This window comes from Megalops cyprinoides, chromosome 20, assembly GCF_013368585.1.
Source record: "Megalops cyprinoides isolate fMegCyp1 chromosome 20, fMegCyp1.pri, whole genome shotgun sequence".
Classification (NCBI taxonomy): domain Eukaryota; kingdom Metazoa; phylum Chordata; class Actinopteri; order Elopiformes; family Megalopidae; genus Megalops; species Megalops cyprinoides.
Genome location: NC_050602.1, coordinates 11070963 through 11091231, shown reverse-complemented (window position 1 = coordinate 11091231; position 20269 = coordinate 11070963). Strand labels below are relative to the sequence as shown.

General features: G+C 44.6%; 2 protein-coding genes across 2 annotated transcripts in view; one reads left to right on the top strand and one right to left on the bottom strand.

Annotated features, from left to right (window-relative positions):
- Positions 1–1148: 1148 nt before the first annotated feature.
- On the bottom strand, positions 1149–11540 carry nmnat3 (nicotinamide nucleotide adenylyltransferase 3). Its single transcript, XM_036554122.1, has 5 exons — positions 11472–11540; positions 8409–8561; positions 6518–6701; positions 4198–4283; positions 1149–2037 (listed from the first exon to the last, which is right to left on the bottom strand). Exons 2-5 carry the CDS (start codon positions 8515–8517, stop codon positions 1625–1627), a joined length of 792 nt encoding a protein of 263 aa, XP_036410015.1. The 5' UTR covers positions 8518–8561; positions 11472–11540; the 3' UTR covers positions 1149–1624.
- Positions 11541–19893: 8353 nt separating this feature from the next.
- Positions 19894–20269, top strand: part of LOC118795954 (calsyntenin-2-like) — a 132153-nt gene continuing 131777 nt past the window's right edge. Inside the window, exon 1 of the mRNA XM_036554777.1 lies at positions 19894–20179. Coding sequence (XP_036410670.1) covers positions 20113–20179 — 67 coding nt within the window. The 5' untranslated portion in view covers positions 19894–20112. The remainder of the gene's footprint in view (positions 20180–20269) is intronic.

Below are 20269 nucleotides of genomic sequence, written 5' to 3'. Positions count from 1 at the left end.
GGCCGTTCCACGCTCATGTCTGAAGGTGTGGACTGAACTTAACCCCGTCGCGCTGTCCTTAAAGACCCGTAGTTGTGGAGCCTCAGATAACCTTCTCTCCAAAAAGCGCGTCATAATCACAGGTGTCAACGGGGATTACAGGAAACTGGCGTGGAATACAGAGATTGTAGTAATGAACATAAACTGAAACGAAATTCCCATACTGTAGTGTTTTAAGGAGCAACGTGGTCACGTTCACATTTCTTTTCTTGGCGCATTTGCCCGTAGAGAGTGTCAGTGTCCGTCGGCAACGGTGCCATTTCAACGCGTTGTCAATGGTGTCCTCAGCGCTCAGGTGATCTCCGGAAGCTGCCTGACCTTCCACGAAATTATCCTCCCTCCCTCAGTGCCAGCATGAACTGGATTTAGTGATTCCGCCACCTGTCGCGGCTGCAACGCATTGTATTGACTGTGATAATAGAGCTGAACACATTTCACATCGCTGACACCAGTGCAAGACTGTAATTCGCATGTTTCATATAGAGTCTGATATTGCATAGATTTCATAGACCTGCAGAAAAGAGGAAAAGGAGTTGTGTTTGGAGTCATCAACTGCGGGTTCCACCAAATGGAATACTTATGCATAACGTCACGTCGTCGCACATACCAGATCATCCTGCATACCCCCCCCCCCGCCAGGTGCAAAACTCGAATGAGTCATCTTTGTCTTCCTAAATCCTGCTGAATTGTTCCAGGAAACACGCAGCCATGCGCACGTGGGCGTTAGCACTGAGGGTGAGCTGCGGTCAGCTCTGGCCAAGTATGGCCTCTAAGAAGCAGTAATCTTAACAGTCCTTAACATGTAGGGGGAAAAATACACCAAAAGCAATCAAAACTCTCATATCTATTCAAAACATGTCTCAAGGATGTATTAAGTCGTTGTAAATTACAAGGAAGTATTGTTTATTTGTAAATTGCAGACAGTTTGAGTGGAACTCCACCAGAATTGCAAGTAGGATTGAAGGAGACAGTTACTGTCTGAGACATACCTGCAAATTACAGCTACAGCACAGCATGACGCGACACCTATTGACAAGAAGTCACAGATGACTGCGCAAAAATAATGCTTACATGTACAAGGGGCAGAGGGAAACACAGCAGTTTGTGCTTGCTTTCAGGTAGCAGATGCATTCTAACCAGCACCTGCTTAGAATTCTTTCCCAGCTCAATACGGACAGCAGATTTGCAGGCCAAAGACTGTCTGCTTTATTGTAAGGATCCTCTCTCTAAGTGAGGACACACCCAGGACAGACTTCTGGTGCTGATGTGTGTTGTGGCAGTAAAAATCATTGTGTAAACGGACTGTTTTGATTCATGCAGTTGAAGACCCACACAACACCCTAACACACTGCTATAAATGGGGAAGACAAAAGGCAAAATCCATCAGGTCCGAAAGTGTCTTTATGATGAGATTGTTTGAAAACAATATGTGCAACTCAAGTGGTTCCATTCAGCCACAATCCTCTACCCACAACACATAACAATGCGACAGGGGGAGAAGTGATATCAAAGTCCACACAGCAAAAAAGTAAACACTCAGGCCAGAAGCTGAGTAATAACCCCACGCAGTCAGTTCTCACTGGCGTCAGTCGGCCAGCGTCTCGGGCGGCGCCCCCTGCAGTTCGAGGGGCCGCAGCACGCCGCCCTTGTTCTTCTGCTCGCTCTCCCAGGTGTAGAGGCCGTGCTCGCGGATGTAGTCGATGACGGCGTCCGGCAGCAGGTACTTGACGCTCAGGCCCCTCCGGAGGGCCCTCCGCACCTCGGTGGCGCTGATCTCGTTACGGACCCACTCGCGCACCAGGAAGATGTTGGCCCGGTGCTGGGAGAGCGTGTCGCACTCGTGCACGGCCCGGTCCGGCTGCAGGCTGCCTCGGCTCACGCACACCAGGCCGAAGCGGCCCGCCACCTCCGCCACGTGCTCCGGCCGCCACAGGCCCGGTGCCTTGAACGTGTCCAGGAAGTCGGCCCCGCAGAGAAGCTTCAGCTGGGGGGCGGCACCTGCGGAGGGGTGGAGGAGGCTGGAGGGGTCAAACGTCGGAGGCGAGGACAGGAGAATGGATTTATCGCAGGTTGTTGGGGCAACTGGGGGCACCTGAACCATCTTGTGTGCGCACACACACACACACACGCCCATCCCATCTCCATGGGCTTCTCAATGAAGAGCCACTACATAATGAGATGAAATCAAATCGCTCCACATTCAATGAGCTAAAGTCACATTCAAGTGAAGACAGCAGTCCTCACCTGCTAATGAGTGTGAGTTAAGTGGTTCAATTGCACTAATAACTGAGTCACTGAAACCTGTTAAAATTAGCCTGACTTGTTTTCTTTCGGTACTCCACATTAGACCTTTGAAATACTTTGGACAACAGAAGCAATATCCTGCGCACCCATCCAATTTTTGTGAGTGCACGAAGAACACATTTTCAAACTGACAAAAGAGATAAACCCGCACGCTACGCCTTGCATGAATCACCCAAAACTCGTTCAGACAGAAAAGCTAACATTTCAGTCAGGGCAGCCTTCAGATCATTTCAAGCAAGATGTGTTTATCTCTTTGTCAGCCGGGGGGAAAAAAAAAACACTTTTCTGAAATGGGCAAAGCAGCCATTGAGGAGTGAGTGAGTAAGGTGGGCTTCACCTTTCCATTAGTGCTGGAAGTAGAGCTCAAATGTGTAGCAAAGTGTGTGTGTGTGTGTGTGTGTGTGTGTGTGTGTGTGTGTGTGAAGAACAGCAATGTGTCTGAATACCACTATCCGCTTAACTTAGATGAGAGTGTTGCTCTTGAGAGGTCATTTCAGTGATGCCAGCATCCCCCGTATTTGTTTGATCCTAGCAAGGGCACCGTTACTGAAATACCTTCAGGGTGACATGTCCCTGGGTGGTGTCTGAACCCGCAGCACCCTGGCTGCACGTGCCCAGCTCCGAGCGTGAATACTTACATGAAAAGCTCTCCTTGTCCGAGGAGCTTTTCTGGGGACCCAATTACTGACGGCCTTAAGGAAACCCTTGACCTCCATGCTAATGCGTCCCCTCTCTTTGGCCCCGCGGTGGTGTCATTAAATAATATAGGCGTTAAGCACAAGCACACTACACAGGATTGCAGAAAATCCTCTCTCCCTCAGCGCCATTTGTTTACAACATAAAAGGAGGCGCTGGGGGGGGGGGTTGTGTCTCAGAAAACCGCTACTTTTTGGATGAATGCTTTTCCTTTTCCCCACCAGGCTCATTCTCTACTCATTTGCATTAGGTAATTAACCAAGCTTAATATGAGCAAGAACTGTCAAATCAAAAACAAATCTCCATGCACATAGCCTTGTATAATCCCGTTCGGGTGGGGTCGAGAGAAACCTACTCCAGGACGCGGCCTCTGTGGGATCAGTGCCTTTCTGACATCACCCAATGAGAACTTGCCAAGAGACCTGTGCCAACAAGTAGATGCAATTCCTCTTTGCACTCCGGCCTTGGCTCTGAACAGCCCAAAAATGTGGTTCTGAAGTAAGCTGTGGCTTGTGAGCTGCCTCATGGGCCAGACTGAAGCCACACACACACACACACACACACACACACACACACACACACACACACACACACACACACACACACACACACACACACACACACACACACACACACGCATTCATGCACTCACACGCACTCTTGAAAATCGCAATCACATGACAACATGAGCACACAGGGACAGGCGTGTGGAGTGCAAAGGTCGCGCGCTCAGGTCTCGATCGGCTCCTGATCCAGATGGATGAAGGTTCAAATCCCAGGCACTGCTGTTGTGCATTTGAATTTCCTATATCAAGGTTTAATTTCTAAAAACTGACATGGACAATCTGTAGCAATATCACGGTATATGGTTTCTCCTAGTTACTTTCTCCAGTCTCCAACATCAAAGCATCAAAGCACCCATTGCCTTGGGCTCTTATTGCGGGCATACCGGCCCATTATCCCATTACCATTCATCTGATAAGGCTGCCAGCCCACACATCCTACAGACAGCACTCACTGTAATCACCATGTATCACACACACAGACCAGCTCTCACCGGCACAGAGAAGAAAGGAAAACACAGAGCTATTTTACTCATCTGATATGTACGAGCAGCTGAGACCAGAGGCTGAGGGTCAGCTTCAAGGCGGGGCTTACCGTCAGGGGGGCGGGGATCTGGGGGCGGGGCTCCGCCCGTCCCCGTATTCCGCTGGTACTGCCTCAGGATCCGGCTGTAATGGTGCCTGCAACACGGAGTCAGAGAGAAGAGAAACAAACACACGAGAGGCCGTGAAACAAAATAAATGCGGCCACTGTGTGAATAATCCTCTTACTCCACGCTTGAGACGATTTGTGCTTGCGTTTGATTATGTGAATCCAGCACCCCCCCCCCCCCCCCCAGCACCCCCCACCCCCCTTTTCCCAAACACCCCGTGTGTCCCCGGCTCCTCCCTCGCCCCGTGTCAGAGACAAGAGGCCACTTCATGTTCTAATCAGCTCGGTTCTTGCGCAAATGCAGCTTAAACTATGAACCTCTCACAACGGGATTAAGAACCGTGAGGGCCCTGGGGAGAGTTGCATAATGCGTCACAAGTGCTTTCAGCTCTCCTCTCACTATTAGTGATAAGTGTGTTTCTATAATTGTATGTGTGCATCTTGGAGCTCTTCTGTGCCAGGTTGTGAGTCTTTGTGTGTATAGGGTACGCATATTTTGCCTAAATGTGAACCAGAGAGTGTGTGTTAATAATGATGGCGTATGGATATCTGAGGCTGTTCAATACTCCACTGGCAGCGAGGAGATGCCTGCTCAGTAATTCCCAGGCACAAAGGAGACAGGAAACAGTAGCCAGCTGTGCAAAGCTACGGGCACGTCGGCACCCTCTGCAGGGACATCATCAGCGCTGCAGTGCCACCGCCCCGGCCAGCTCTGCGAGTGATCCAAATTCCTAATCTCATCCCACGGGGCGAGGGCTGGCACCGGCCCACGTTGCCATGGCAACCCGCTGCCCTGCGGCCACTGTGCCACTGACATTACCCCCGCACTTTGCCCTTGCACACTTGGCGGGACTTCACAGACGGGATGAGGCAGTGGGGGCGGGGCGAAGTCGGGACGGGATATAGATCTAATGGACGGCCTGTGCTTGACAGCAGCACTGAGGACTCCCGACTCCTACCCTGGAGCACTTCCGACACGTTGCATCACATTATACCGCATTACATCACATTATGCATGCGGTGTGAGGGCACTTATGCAAGCCAAATAATAATCATTTCACAATGCACAACTGGACATGAATTGCAAGAACTGAAGCAGCTTTGATTAAAGTCACAACTGCCATGCAACAGATTGGTCTTGAACTCATCACTAGGTCCTAATGCTTGCTATATATATTTATATGTCAAGCAACCTTACTCATACCATACAGTAGGACATTCCATACTGTATCAGCCAATGAGTTACATTTTACAATTGGATGGATACATGTAGCTCAAAACAGCATATGTAAAATAATCAAACTTACCTCACTTCTGAGGCAACTCTCAAATTCTCTCCAAATTATCACAAAAACGTGGTGGTCTCATCATCTAATGGCTTCTTATTACAGCAGGGCCTTCCTCAGTGCTGAGTCCAGATTTTCATGCAGGAAGCTCGAAGGCTTATTACTTTTTTATATGGCATAGCTATCTTAAGACATAAATTAAGCATAAGTAGATGTCAAAAAATACAAGATACCAGTACTGTATTGTTCTGAATCAGTATGAACTAATTTCTGTCTGCTCCCTGCTCAAGGGTGTATGGCTTGCAGCGATTTGCAAGGAGACCTGAATGAGCAGAGAAGCTCCAGCTTTATTATTTAAACACGGATCAAGTGTTTTCTCAAAATTACAGAGGATTTTCTGCTAAGATTTCTTCACTCTGTAATTACGAAAATTCCGTGGAACTAAAAAAAAGAACTTTTTGTTCAGAAAAATGGGAAATTCGTTTTGTTTCACTTTTTGGTTCTGGTCTAGAAAGATTTGGTTAGTCTTCCATTTTCACTGGCGTTGCCTTAACTGGTTCTGTTCCCTGGATCCTGGATAGATCTGGCTCAATTCTGGCTCCCCAGTGTCACTTTGATTCTGACTCCTTTTTTGATCTGTCAGGCGCCTGCAAGTTGCTTGAACGATATCAGTGGAGTACCATATACCTTCCAATGACCCCCTTCTCCTATGTGGTGCAATGTGTGCCTTGTAAAGCAAAAAACAGTATTTGGCTGTGAGTGTATTGGAGGACTGCACTGCATTTAGTGTTCCTTAATGAGCGTGAAGGTTATCACAGTGAGACGATGTACAATTGGCGATTCCAAAACAGGGCTCCACAAAGAGAAAGAAAGCAAATCATTTTTGATACTCATTTGCATTTCGGATTTTGTTCTTAGAGCTTTTCTCCCCAAGTCTTGTTAGGACTGTGTGCATTTTGTCCTTCACCGCACCATACCTCATGGTGACGACAGTCTCGGTCCAGTCCGCCTGCTGGCTCTCCCAGTCGTCCACGGTGATCCAGTCTGAGCTGCGCAGTGCCAGTCTCGCCATGGCAACGCGGTGCCGAGCTGGGGCCAGACCCTGCTTGCCATAAACGTCACTAACAGGGGATACGATCCCACCCACAACCTGGAACTGACCTGAGGGAGGTGACAGCATCCGGCACAGGGTCATTCACGACTGGCACTGGTAACCTGAAAGATTCAGGTTCAAATCCTGTATATGCTGTTGTGCTACTGAAGCATGTTACTTAATATGAACCACTTTGGCAAATTTCCCAAAGTGTAAATTGAAGATGTGCTCTGTTATTTAAGTCCCCTAATAAAAAGAATTAGGCATTTGGCAAAATAATTTATGATGGGGACACTTGTTTCCAATACTAGCGCTAATTAAATCCAAAAAAAATGAAAGTCCAATACCAAATGGTAATGTACTTGCCTTTTACCAGCATTATTTATTCACCACTTAAGAGAACTGGCCTCAAACACAGGGCAGTGCTGCGGTTACATGACTGAGTAATACAAATTCTAACTTGCTTGATAATGTGTTGACAGATATCAATCATTCAAGGCTAAGTCTGACGTCAAAGGCCAGGGTGAAAAAGACTGCAAAGGTGGAGAAGAGTTAAGTAATGTAGCAGCTGTAACGAGGCCTAACATTCGAAAGTCACGTTTGAGCTGAACACAAGAAGTACATGCAGCCCCCCCCGTTGAGTGAGGGGCCCAGTCCACGCAATTCCTTCCTGTGTGTCAGCACCTTACAGCATAATTTTGATCCCTAATCTGTACCTCCAACCATGAGCAGGATGTAGATGCTGTGCCTGGAATCTGAGTGACAATAAGAGCATTATGTACTCCAACTTAATCACTGTTAGCACTGCTTATGAAAGCAGGCTGCATGGGTGACCCCTGAAAGAAAACTGGGCAGCATGTCTTACAAGAAACTGGCCTGTATGTCTTGCAATAAACTAGCTAATAGGCCCTCCAGGAAACTGGTCTGTTTGCCTGACAGTAAATTGACAGGTTGGCCAGCAGGCTCCGCAGTAATTTGGGTTGTTTGGGTTGTTGACCACAAGAAACTGGGTGGTTTACCATACAATAATTGCCTTGTGGCTCTCGTGCTGTAGTTCTGTTCGTCACTTAAAGCCCCCATGTGCATAAAAACGTGTTATTTTTAGAATGTGTCACATGCAAATTCCTTCCACGGCACGAGAGACACAGAACAAAAACACACCCACCACAGCAAAAACTCACCAGCACACAAAGAGAGCACAACACATACAATGCGGGTGTGTTTACATTTACTGTAGAGAAGCTTGGTGACGCTTCTTACAGAAATGAACAAAGGAAGAACAAAGGAATAAAACTTACAAAAGCAAATAATTTATTTTAAAAACCACCAAACAAAGGAACCTGCCTCAAGCACACGGGAAAAAACACTGAAAGCGAGTTCTCTACTGCAGCTACACACCTGCATTTAAAGTGTCCAGGTGTGGGGCAGGTGTAGCTCATTAACCAATTACTGGTTAAAATACACAGACATTAAACAATGAACTAGTTTGGAATGAACCTGACAAAATAAGATCTGCCTATTGTTAGATTTGAACTGGACTGAAGACAAAGAGAGCCCTTAAATATTTAATGGTAATGGGTTTCAAAATATCTGTCATCGGTCTGTATTATGTCTCTACCACTGTCCACTATTCACTTCTGAGTGGCTGCTTTCAGGCGTTAATACTGCTGGAGCATCCTCTGTGACTGCTTATGAATGGAACGAGGGCCATTTACAATTTAGACCCACCTGAGAGACAGTTTAAATGTATCTGGGCCTTTACAACGGAGACCCACCTGTCTGGTGCATGTGGTCCCGGGCCAGCTCGAACAGCCTCATGTGCTGGTGGGTGACGGGGTTGAAAGAGCCACAGGCCAGCAACACCAGGGGGATTCGGCCAGCCATCTCCTCTTCTCACAGCATGGTCACTCCAGTAACAAAAAAAAAGCCTAGAACATGAAGAGCCACTGAGAGGAACATCTGGATTCATGAGATGTTGTAACTGTGATAAAGTATAAGTTGGGAGTAAATAAAGTACTAATGTGCTGAGGGTCATTGCTCATGCATTGATGGTGAAGGACATCACATACTGACCCCAATAAGCCAAAGCACACCTCCAGACTGCGGCTATGAGCAGGAGGATCCCGCTTTTGCTCTGCCATTACAAGGGCACTTCAATTACATAACCTATTTTAGAGACACAGTTTTCCCCTACAAGCCTTATTAAACCTGACTCAAGACCAAGAATTGCATTTGTGGACAACACCCCCACCCAATATCCAGAGACAAAAAAAAATGAAATTCATCTACAACAGTTCGATATTAACATCATCAGAAATTCCCAAGCTCAACAGAAACACAACTGACCGCTACATACATTACCAATTTGCATTTGGCATCTTGGGTCAAAGCTGCTAAACAGTCACTGTGGTCTGCGCTGCTTTCTGTGCAAATAACTCGCAACGCTTCATAAAACTGTCAAAATAAATCAGCCCACTTAATGAGGAACAAAGCATCTCATTATAAAGCTCGACAGGCATAACAAAACAAAAGGCAGCGGTGTTTTATAAAGTATCCAGATATAAAACAAATATGTTTGCTTTAATTAACTTGCCCGCAAAGCAAGTCAAACATGCAAACCGCCAGAGGATTGTCCATTAAAATGTGAGGGTGAGGTTTCAATAAAGCCAGCCTTGCATACGCGGAGTGATAACACAAATGATTGGGTAGCTTGACTGCACAAGGCCACCACAACCACTGACATGGAATTAATTGTGGCTCCGTTCCAAAGTTACCTATTAAGCCAACAAGCTTTCATTCTGGGAGTCAGAAAAAAAGAAGCTCCTCTAGGAGTGGTCTGCTGCAATCCACACTGAGGCAAGGTGTATCAAAATTTAAATAAGCCTGTGATGAAGAGGAAACCCATTTCATGTAAGGGAGCATAGAAATGTCATTCCAGAAACCACCACAAACTGTGGCAGACTGGCCCCCAAACAAGTGGTGGCAATCTCTCTCCTTTCTGAAGTGCAGGTCTGCTAAATAAAGCCAAAGAATAGGCCCAAACAAAGCAAGAGGAGATTTTGCTGAATCACCCCCATTCCCACAAAGACAGAGGAAGACAACATAAAAAATAATAACTCTGTTAGCGTGAATCAAAACACTACGTACAATTATCTTGATGGTTTTAAACACAATACTGAGTTCAGAATTGATGAACAGTTTCACTAAGAACTATAAACTGAAAGAAGAGCCGGCCTGTAAGTGCTCAGATCTGACTCAGATCAATAATCTCAGATCTGACTCCTCAAGCACACATCTAATCAGCACTTAGGGTCAGCTTCTGCCTGGAGGGAATAATAACAAATGACACAATCATATTCCCAGCTGACTAATTTTTATGAAGCATTTACACCTGGCTGACTCTACATGCATGCTTCTAGGTCTTTATTTGGCTAAGGAATTATGACAGTCTCAGTGGGTAAATTACTGAGGTATGTCTGAAATCATGTATCCCTGAGCTACTATTTCTGAACACAGAATTCTGAAATGTCTTCAGAGGTATGTAGTTTGTCACACAGTTCACTTGTCATGTGATGGCAGAAGTGGCTGATAATGATTTTATCTGTAAGAAACACTTTCAGCATGCAAACGAGGCAAGTTGGCCACATGTAGGCTACTGCTTACACCATGTCAGAACACATCTGCAAAAATAGCTCTCCCAGTGAAAATACTGACATCGATATGATGCCAATTTACAACTAACAATTTACCACCCCCGACCCCAACACACACATACACATAGACAAGTAGTATTCCAAATGCATGTTACTGAATGTTTCCTGATTTCTTCTGGTAACTTGAAGATATGAGTTTTTATCATTGTTAGGTTTATCATAGAATGTGAAAAGAATAGTTTTTAAAAGTTTCAAGTTGTAGTGTGACATGAAATTAAAATGAGATTAAATGCTGGCAGAAGGCATGTGTGACTCTGCAAAGTCTACAGTGTTGCAATCTGTTTAATCCATTTTTATTATGGCATGGTGAAGGATTGTGGTCGCTCAATGTTATGGGTGTGACGTGACAAGTATGAAAGGAGACAGAGGGTATATTGCAAATGCAAACCTCATACAAACAAAATATAGTCTATAAATATTGCTCTGACCAGACACAAATCCTCATTGCAACTGCTTGCAGTAGAATGAAACGAAGTTGCCGATATTAGCTCCTGAAATACTGCAATTACGCACACTCAGCACTTTGTCAAACGCTATATAACTCGCATTGCCTGTTGATAGGTAATTTAGATAGAGCTACGTGTTTTACTTTGTAGCCATGCTGGCGTAATCTCACTAGACAGGTATCTGGTTAATACTTTCAGGTTATGCTCGCATTGATAGTTATTTGCTTGCTAGCAAAATGTAAGATGTCTTTTTAGAGGGGGATTTGCAAAACTGAACCAGAACCTGTAAGACATAGACAGTTGTGGAAAAAACGTAAGGACAGTTTGGCATAACATGAATAATTCTGAGGGTTAGCCGGCTAGCTAGCTAAACGCAAAATAACCCGATCATAATTACATTTATTACAGTTAATGTTACAGTTGTTAGCTAGATACCTATTAGCTAAATAAGTACCTAGCACTTTGAAAGTCGATGTGGTCATACAACCAATGAGCTTTCGTAACGTTAAGCATACATCTAGATATGGATTGATAGCGAGGATCATCAACGTACTGAGCATTGGTTTGCAGGCAGCAATTAAACCGTACAATCCAGCCAGTTATGTATACTAAATGCTGCATAAACACAGCTGCACATTGCAATGGCTTTGGTTGTCAATGACGAATTGTCGCACGTTACCTCTCTCCTTTGGATTATGCAAGACTTGTGTTACATCATTTAAGGTCCCCCGAAAACTGCAAGCTACCGGCTTGGTTCAATTTCACGTCACCGGTAATCGTCTTCCGACAGATGGCGCAGTGCCTTTACACGTATACTTGGATGCAAACGTCAACAAACGCTACCTAGTGGAGATAATGGTAATGACTACGAATCAGACGATTCCCCCGGTGCAATGCTTGTTTTTCTCATGTCTGACGGGGAGCAAAGCGCAAGTACAGTACAGTTCTTCTTCGAAACAAACTCTAGTAGCTAAAACCAGTGAATTCACAATGGCATATCATAATGGCATAACCCTCATCTTTCTCAAGATTCCGAGATTCAACATTAGAAATTCGCTTCATTGCCATGACTTTACAATGTATAGTATTGCTAAAGAGGAGTTGCAAGTGCAAAATACATAATTCAATGCAAATGATGGTTGAATTAAATTACATATAGATGCAAGTAGCAGCAATAATATACAATAATAACATGTAAAATATCACAGACATAAATAAAAAGGCTACACAATTGCAAAAAGAAATAATAATGTAGTAATACCAACAGTAGGATACAACTCATCATGACAGCAATACCCATTGATGGTCTTGTTTTGGGATGCTTACATGGTTCTTCTTTCTAGGGAGTTCTGTTTTTTTTTTTCAGTTGTTGATATAGTATTTATTTTGAGTGCTAATGGTTTTCATTTGGGGCTCATTGGATCCAGTTTGGCTCGGAATTGAGAGACCTAGCACCATTTGGCCTGGATGGGTCTTTGGCTGGGGAGGTCTGCTTGGTCACTAAGGCTTTTTGTCTGTAGGATTTCTGGCCTGCCTGAACAGGAACAGAATATTGTGTTACTTTGGGGATCTGGATATGAAGAGGAAATAGTCCCAGTTCAGGCCTGTTGGCATGACTGAGAGCATTTCATTGGACCTGCAAGATAGTATTGCTGGTCTAATCATAGCGGTTGTGGGCTTGTTAGCAGGTCCTGTACTCCACTGCTGAATAGAAGGGGCTTAGGTCAAGTGCCTCTTCAGTTTTGTTTAGCTGTTGTATAAAGGCTTTTTATCATGCAGTGTTTGTGCTCTTTTTATACTATTCTGGTTGGTTGGCTTTCAGCATTTTCTGTTATGTTAAGACTGTTATGTTTACTTTCTTAGGTGAACCATCGCTCTTTTCAACACCAAATATGCTTGTGTTTTGCACCTTTTTTATGATTAAGTTAAAAGTTTACTTCTACTGCCAGTGTTTTGCATATGTAATTAACAATGTTTATTGCCAAATTGATTCCCTTGTTTTTTTTTTTTTTGTGCTGTTCGAAAGAGGTGTAATATGCTTGCAGTCCCAGCACGGTTAATGGTGTTTTTGTTGCCTGGCTGTAAATGCACCTTTGGATCTTTGTGTCTAAATCTGGCATAGACACCACTGCCTGGTGCTGAGCTCTATATGAAAGTCCCCAGAGAGTCCTGACATTTACTAGGCCTATACACAATCTCAGGCCTCTGATGGGATGCCGAACCTGGTCCCCTGCCTGTTAGTCACAACCTCATGGCTGTTTCTCTAAAATGGCTGTGAGGTGAGGAGAAAGTGTCTCCAAACAGTTAATACCTTCAATTCTGTTGTAGCCCATCGCTTTGCCAGACCTGCCGTGAAGATCCCCACCGATCGGAACAGATCCTGGGACTGGGAAATGAGCACTTTGTGGTGTAGAAGATCATGGAAGCTGTTCTTTTTACAATGACAGGAGTCAGAACTGAAGGTGGCGTGTTAGCTGTAGCTACACTTGCTGGTGTGGTATAACGAATTCTGCCTTTATTATTGGAGCCAAATGTGTGTCTCTGCATTTTACACAGGGTAAATGGAGTCTTTGACATGCTGCTATTCCCCCAGAGACTGCCGTGTTTGACTTTGAGTTTTTCTGGGAGGGCGCAGTCTGTAGCTACTGGAGCCGTGGGGAGGCATGTTCCGCAATGCTAGGTTTCATGGACGACCATTTGTCCACATCAGACATACTGTTTATATTCATTATGGGAGGAGTAGTGTGTGTATAGGGCAGGGAGGTGTGACATGTGCGTGAGGACATGTGGCAGTGTGGGCTATTCTCCCATCTGCACAGTGAGACCCAGCTGAGATCCATCTTCAGTCTCTACAGCTTCATGGTCTGGTTGTCCCCTTGCCAGGCCTCTAGGTGCAGTGCTCAGCTCCTGTGAATTGGTCCTCCGCTCTGTTTGTGAGGGCGGGCAGGATGTGCTTCCTGAACATGGTTGTCTGCAGCTCTACACAGACACACACTCCTCGGTACAGTCTGCAGGGTGTTTGATTCTGTCCCTACAGCTCTCAGGGTTGCAAGCTCAGGTTCTTGTCTCCTTATCTCTGCCGCTGCTTTCAGGGTGTGGAAGGCAGGTGCCAATTGATCCAGGCAAGTCTGAGTCCCAAGTACAATGAGGCTTCCGCCATGGTGTGAATTCACAGTGAATACAGACCTGCCTCTATCCTCATCTTCACACACTGTAGTTCACCTCCTGTGCTGATAACCCTTTCCCCGGTGGATGGCTGTGTGTCAGGCAGTGGCGTAGCGCATGTGAAACAGCAGATCTATCTTCGCTCTGCTGTTGTGCACTTTAAGCATAGTCTGTAATCAGGCTCTCTGGGGATCCTCTCAGCACATTATGTGTTTTTTTTTTTTTCAGCCGAGCAGATTCCCACCTCCACAGGGTATTGGATTTCAGTCACGTCTAAGACAGTTGTTAGCAATCCTGCTCACGGTTGCGGGGCCCTGTACCACTGTTAAATGGCTCCAGTCTCCTCTCTGCATTTTATTTCCTGTTTTTTTTTCAACAGCAAGTCCAGTTTGAATGTGATTTTAAAGACTTTGTTTGATTGGAGTAATGCTTTTCCTTATGGTCGTCTGTCTTTTGTTGAACAATTATATCCTTTCCCGGATCTGTAAGATGTACTCGACACGACTCTCTTTTGTAAGGAGTTATATCTCAAGGTAAGAACCTGATTAAACGTATCGACAGTGGGTCAGTAACAGAGGCTTAGAAACCATTTACTTGCCTGCCAAAGGCAAGGTTACAATTGCCTATACATGAGGCTCATCTGAGACTTCAAAGAAGTTGGATATTAACATATTGTGTCCTTACTGAACTGCCGAACCATGGCAACCCCCCCCCGCCCGTAGCTGAGGCTTCTCACTCGTACATCGATCCGTGTTGTTATACACCTGCTCTGGATAAAATTACAAGGCATTTGTCTCTGACTTATTTTTGGTTAATAAGAGTCAGCTTGGGTGCATTATACCTCAGGTACTCCAGTGTGAATGCACAAAAATATAATTTCTGAAATGTTCACCTTGACTGCATCTGGCAGCCCCAAAGGTCAGCTGCATCTGCTGAACAAAAAATGCGCTCAAGCCCTTTTAATTAAGGCGCATCAACATTTTAAGTTACATTCATATTAGAAATGGAAAGGTTATTGTGTCATTAAAAAAATGCACCTTAGCTGAGGCAGTCCGTGGCCTGATCATGAGAGCAAAACAGTATGCTCTTCTCTCGTCCAGGCATATTAATGGAATACAAAGCATGCATGTGACAGACTGAGTGAAATCCTGCTGCATCCCTCCATATGAGCAAAGACATGACAAGTGAGGGTTCGTACCATGGAAGGGGCGGTCCTGAACCATTTAAGTACGCCATGTTTCTGTACACCAGTTACTGCCCATAGATGTCAGAGGTTTGACATGATACGACACCTCTGCCCTTGTAAATCTACAGCTTAACCCCTGTCAAGGTTTTGTTTTTTTAATGTAGGCTACAAAAAATGAATAAACAAACGTATATGTTGGTATTAATTTCAGCCACTTGTTCTGTTACAGTTAACACTGGAAAGGGGATGGGGGGGGGGGGGTCTTCCACAGTTTATATCAGTTTAGGTTGCTTTTACAGTTATTTTGAACATGCTGACATCAGTGTCCATTAACATTTCTTTAGTATCTCACAAGCTGAACTAAGTGCTCAGGATGTTATCTTTTACCCCCCCCCTTCCCTGTCTCTTTTCTCTCCCTCTCTCTGCCTCTCCCCATCTCTTTCTCTCTCCCTCTCTCTCTGAAGGAAGGTGGTCTCCTCTCAGCCTGGTGCTGCTGGCTGCGCTGGCCGTTTTTCATGCACCAGGGCTTCCACTCTCTTTACATTATTTAGGGTTTGATTTATTCAGCAGCCAACATGTGGTGTGTGCTGCTCTCCATCCTCCGGATGACTACTCCTTCTTCTCTTTATGACTCCCTGTGTCAGCTCCTCTGGCGCTGCTACACGCCCAGTCCAGCTCCCTGGAAGTGGGTGGTCAAGATGGTTCAGTTCACACTTTAGGAACACTAGGAAACAATCCTCAGCACAAGCCTAAAATACAATCCACACACAGTGCAGTGCTGCTGCAGTGTTGCTCGCCCAATCCGGACTCCTACCAGGTGCTCATTCAGTTGGCTCATGCCTAGGACAGGGTGTATTTGTTTGCGTAAATGCGAACACCTTAGGAACCACTGCCTTGGTCTGACTCATGTGCCCTTTTGCCACTTTCCTATTCAGGCTGACTCAGCTCTGTGCTGGCTGTTTGCCTTCCCACTGATGAAAATGTGTCAGCAAAACAAACCAAAAGCCTTTCAGTTTTTGTATGTGTTGTAAGTAGTTGTTGCTAGTCACTGTTGCTGTTGGCCAAGGCTAGTTACAGGTGAGCTAGCTAGATCTCAGACCATAGATAACCTAATCACGTGCAGTGTTTGCAGGCGCTGAATTCAATCAAACGTTTCCCGTACAAGACATGGAGGCATGCATCAGTACAGCAGTGCTGCGCTGTCCAAGGTTCTGAGGACTCAGGACAGTAAATTCACAGAATACTACCTCCAATTCTTATTTAAACCTCACGCAGTGAAAAAAGGCAGAGGCACTCATGAGAAATTAAAGGTAAATTGAAGGGTCAGACATTGTCAGTGTGCGGGTGGTGTAGGTCAGTTCTTGCGGCAGAGCTAAACGCCTTTTATTTGAAAAGATCATGGAGAGACTGAGCTTTGCCATTTGTGCTCCAAGAGATCTTAAATAGAATCTGAATCAATTATTTAAAGACCCCATAATGGGCACTACATATTAGTGAAGGAACATTACGGCCCTACGCTGCAGGAATTTATTTAATTGAAGTGCTGCAGGGAAGGAGTGATAAAAGACAAAGAACTTGGCAATACAAGTCTTGTAGAAATGTTCATTTTCAGTGCTGTTATTATTGTACATGTAATTATGTGACCTTTCATTTAAACATACTTTCCATGCAACCCATTTATGCAGCTTCATGATCACTGAGGCAAATCACCCTACTCTAGGCTAACATACATAAAAAAACAAACAAACACACACACGGTGTGCCATGAGGGATTCAAGCTTGCAACCTACAGATCAGAAGTTCACTTTACTGACAGATGCCCTGGAGCGAAGCCCGTAGCCTTAGTTATACCATTTCAGTTTTACATTTTCTACTTGAGCATCCTCCACAATCCAACATCAGAGAATTGGGATGATCAAACACGTCAGCTGAAAAATTTTAATGATAAATGAATGACAGAACACATCCCCCAGAAAGAGCCAAAGAAAGAGGGAGAATGAGAGTAAAATGAATAAGTGTGTCTGTCTTTTCCAATGCATCCATGCTGTAGGTAGATTAGCTTTCAATAAGACTGTGAAATAATATGGCACTTTAAATTATGTTTTATTATTGTTACTATTATTTGGGGATTATCAAAGCTACCTTGGGCCTTTCTGAGTATGGGAACCTAATGATATTGGGTATCTGGGAACCTAATGATATCGGAGTTTGTATACTATTTGATGAATTTGCTTATGTTGCCTTGGCAACAAAATGGAATGCAGTAAGCAAGCAAATATCCATCATCATGCTCTTGACAGTTGGTTTCAGATAGGTTGTAGATGTCAGAAAAGTTAGGCTTGCCAAGAAAAAATGTCATTGTGAAGAAAATGTCTAAACCCTGAAACATCATTGTAGCCGGGAGTGGGATCTCTTCACACAAATTTTTATTTGTCAATGTTCAGGATTGGTGATGGGAGATGAGAATGGTTTGTCCTGATCAACACGAAGCACTCCCCACTGTGGACATTCCGGACAGCAAACAGTGGTACATAACAAGACAGAAGAGTAGGAAGAGGAAGCAGGAGAACAAGAAGAAGAAAAAGAAAGAATTACTTGCCAGGAAGTTGTTTCACTGTTGCTTTTCCCTCTCCACCTCATCCCTGCTGATGCAGAATTGAAGACATGTCTCTTCCCCCTGGCAAAATCTCTTATTTATTCATAATGATGCAGACCTGTTTCTGAGAAGAAAATATAAAAGAAATCAAAATAATAAACACTATGCTACAGGGTTACCTTTTTAACAGTTTTGTTTCAGGGGAGATACTCTTAATTTGCCATTCAGTCCATGTCGAGATAACTGTGGAGGACATGAAATATTCAGTGGCAATCCCTTGGCTTCCCTTTTCACCTTAAATGGTCTGGAGAATTAAGCATGAGCTGTGACTCAAAACACTGTTTAGTGCCCAAACAGTCAGAACCTTGGCCCAGCTGACACAAATACACTCTCATAATGTTCTGGAGATGTACCAGAAATGTTAACACATTTTTAATATGTGACTGCAGCACCGGCATTGATATACCGAGCTCTCTACCTGGAGCTCTACACATTACTGGGATTGTAGACTCATATTGACCCTCTTAAAACACTCTTCAGGGTTAATAGTGCTGGAACTGTAAAGAATAGTAATGGCAATAATAATAGCAACAGACAATAGTTATACTGAAATCTAACACTGGTGGGCTGATGACAAACAAGGTGTAGCGAATGACATTTGTTTACTCTACCTCTTTTGTACTTTCTGTTAGCTGCAGATGTACCTATTCACAAGAACCACGCTGCAAGTCCACTGAAAATACTTCCATACACTCACAGGTAATATGTGTGGATATAATGTACTACACAATATCCAATGACACAAGGTGGGGCGTTGACAAATGGCTTTGTTTGAGGCAGAATGCGTCGGCTGAGAAAGGTCGCCATAACTCTCGCGAGGAGTTTACGAGGAGAGGATCTGGTGGACTTGGAGAACATCCTTTGTTGGCGACACGATAAAACAGATTCACGGCAATCATTAATGTCGGGTTCTACATCCCTAATCATAACTGCCAGCTCCTTCACTCTCAGAGACATGGGCAGGAAGATGTGCCCCCAGCAAGCACTTCACTATTATTGTGTCAATAAATAACATCACGCAATTAGTGTTGCTGCTTGCCTCAGAGTCCTGGGCACAGGTGCTTACACACATGAGGCAATACCTCTGGGACTCTGGGCAGGTTAAGGAAAACAACACTCCAGGTGGAATTTTCCACAATATGAAAACATGCCCCCCAGCTATAACAAAGGTGGTTCATTTGCAAATTGCAGAAAACATGGATCATCACAACAGTAACGAATCTTCTCTGGCGGAGGAAACCTTTGAAGAAGTGTAATTAAAAAATTTCGCTGCTTTCACTTAATAAGACTAAGGGGATATTCTCCATAGGCCATAATGTTTTGGTGTTACAGATGCATTATGAATTCCCCTGTAAAATAACTGAAAATGTACATGCTTAATTTATTTTCCACACTCGCGGCCATGACCTGGAGAGAGGAGGCTGAAATGCAGAAGTGACTGGTGTCATGGATGAAACTGAGGTGACTGACAGCGTAGAGTATCACTGCTTGATGTAAAACGGTCGGGATTAGGGTCAGAGATTACATTCAGGGTGTGCAATTACGTGTGCCTTTACTGAGGAGCCCATTTGGACTTAATGTGACGTGTCATCATGGTGACAGGGACAGAAACATAAATGTACCATAAATGGCACAGCATGTACCGTAAATCGCACAGCACACATGCTGAACAGCATTTAAACTGTAGTGGGATCAATGTGCTGAACTCTCCATTACTCTAATTTCTCGTATGCATCATCAACTTACAATATCTTATAAATGTGTTACCACAATACAGACACTAGTTCTATGACTACTAATACAATGTTTTGACAAATCAAGGAAAGATCCCTAACATCACATCAAGCCCATCACCACACCCATGTAAATATAGTATCCTATCTATACTTAGCAATCCCCTTCAATTTATATGAATCATCAGACATCGAGAAAAGGATTGATAGCAGAATAATAAAAAAAAAACAAATAAAAAAACCGCTGGCACTTCAGATTAATATTAATGGCTCCACATCCAGTGACGTAACAGCCTGGTCCCGGGGTGCGCTATTCTGCGCTCCAGTCCTACCAGATCCCAGAGAGTCATACCCAGCAGATGCGATCTGCACCGCGTTGCCCACTGCCCTGCTCTCACACACTGAGCGCGTCCGACTGTCCCCGTTCCTCTTTTCGCTTCGAGTTTTCCGTTCTGTGCACAACTTATACACGCTGCGAACCTGCGAAAGAGAGAGAGGGAGAGGCAGAAAGAGAGAGATAAAAAGGAGAGAGAGAGGTCATCGTGCTCTGCTTGAATCCGGTCTCTCTAAATTCGTGAAGATGCTAAAAATATCCGTGGTGCTTATTTTGGTGGCATTGGGACGGTGCCGTGTCCTCGCCGGGAAAGGTGAGTACAGGAGAGCTAACTGTTCGTAGCTACAGTAGTATCGAGAGGACATGGGCATCTTATGAGTTGCTTACTTGGAAAAGGTGTGAC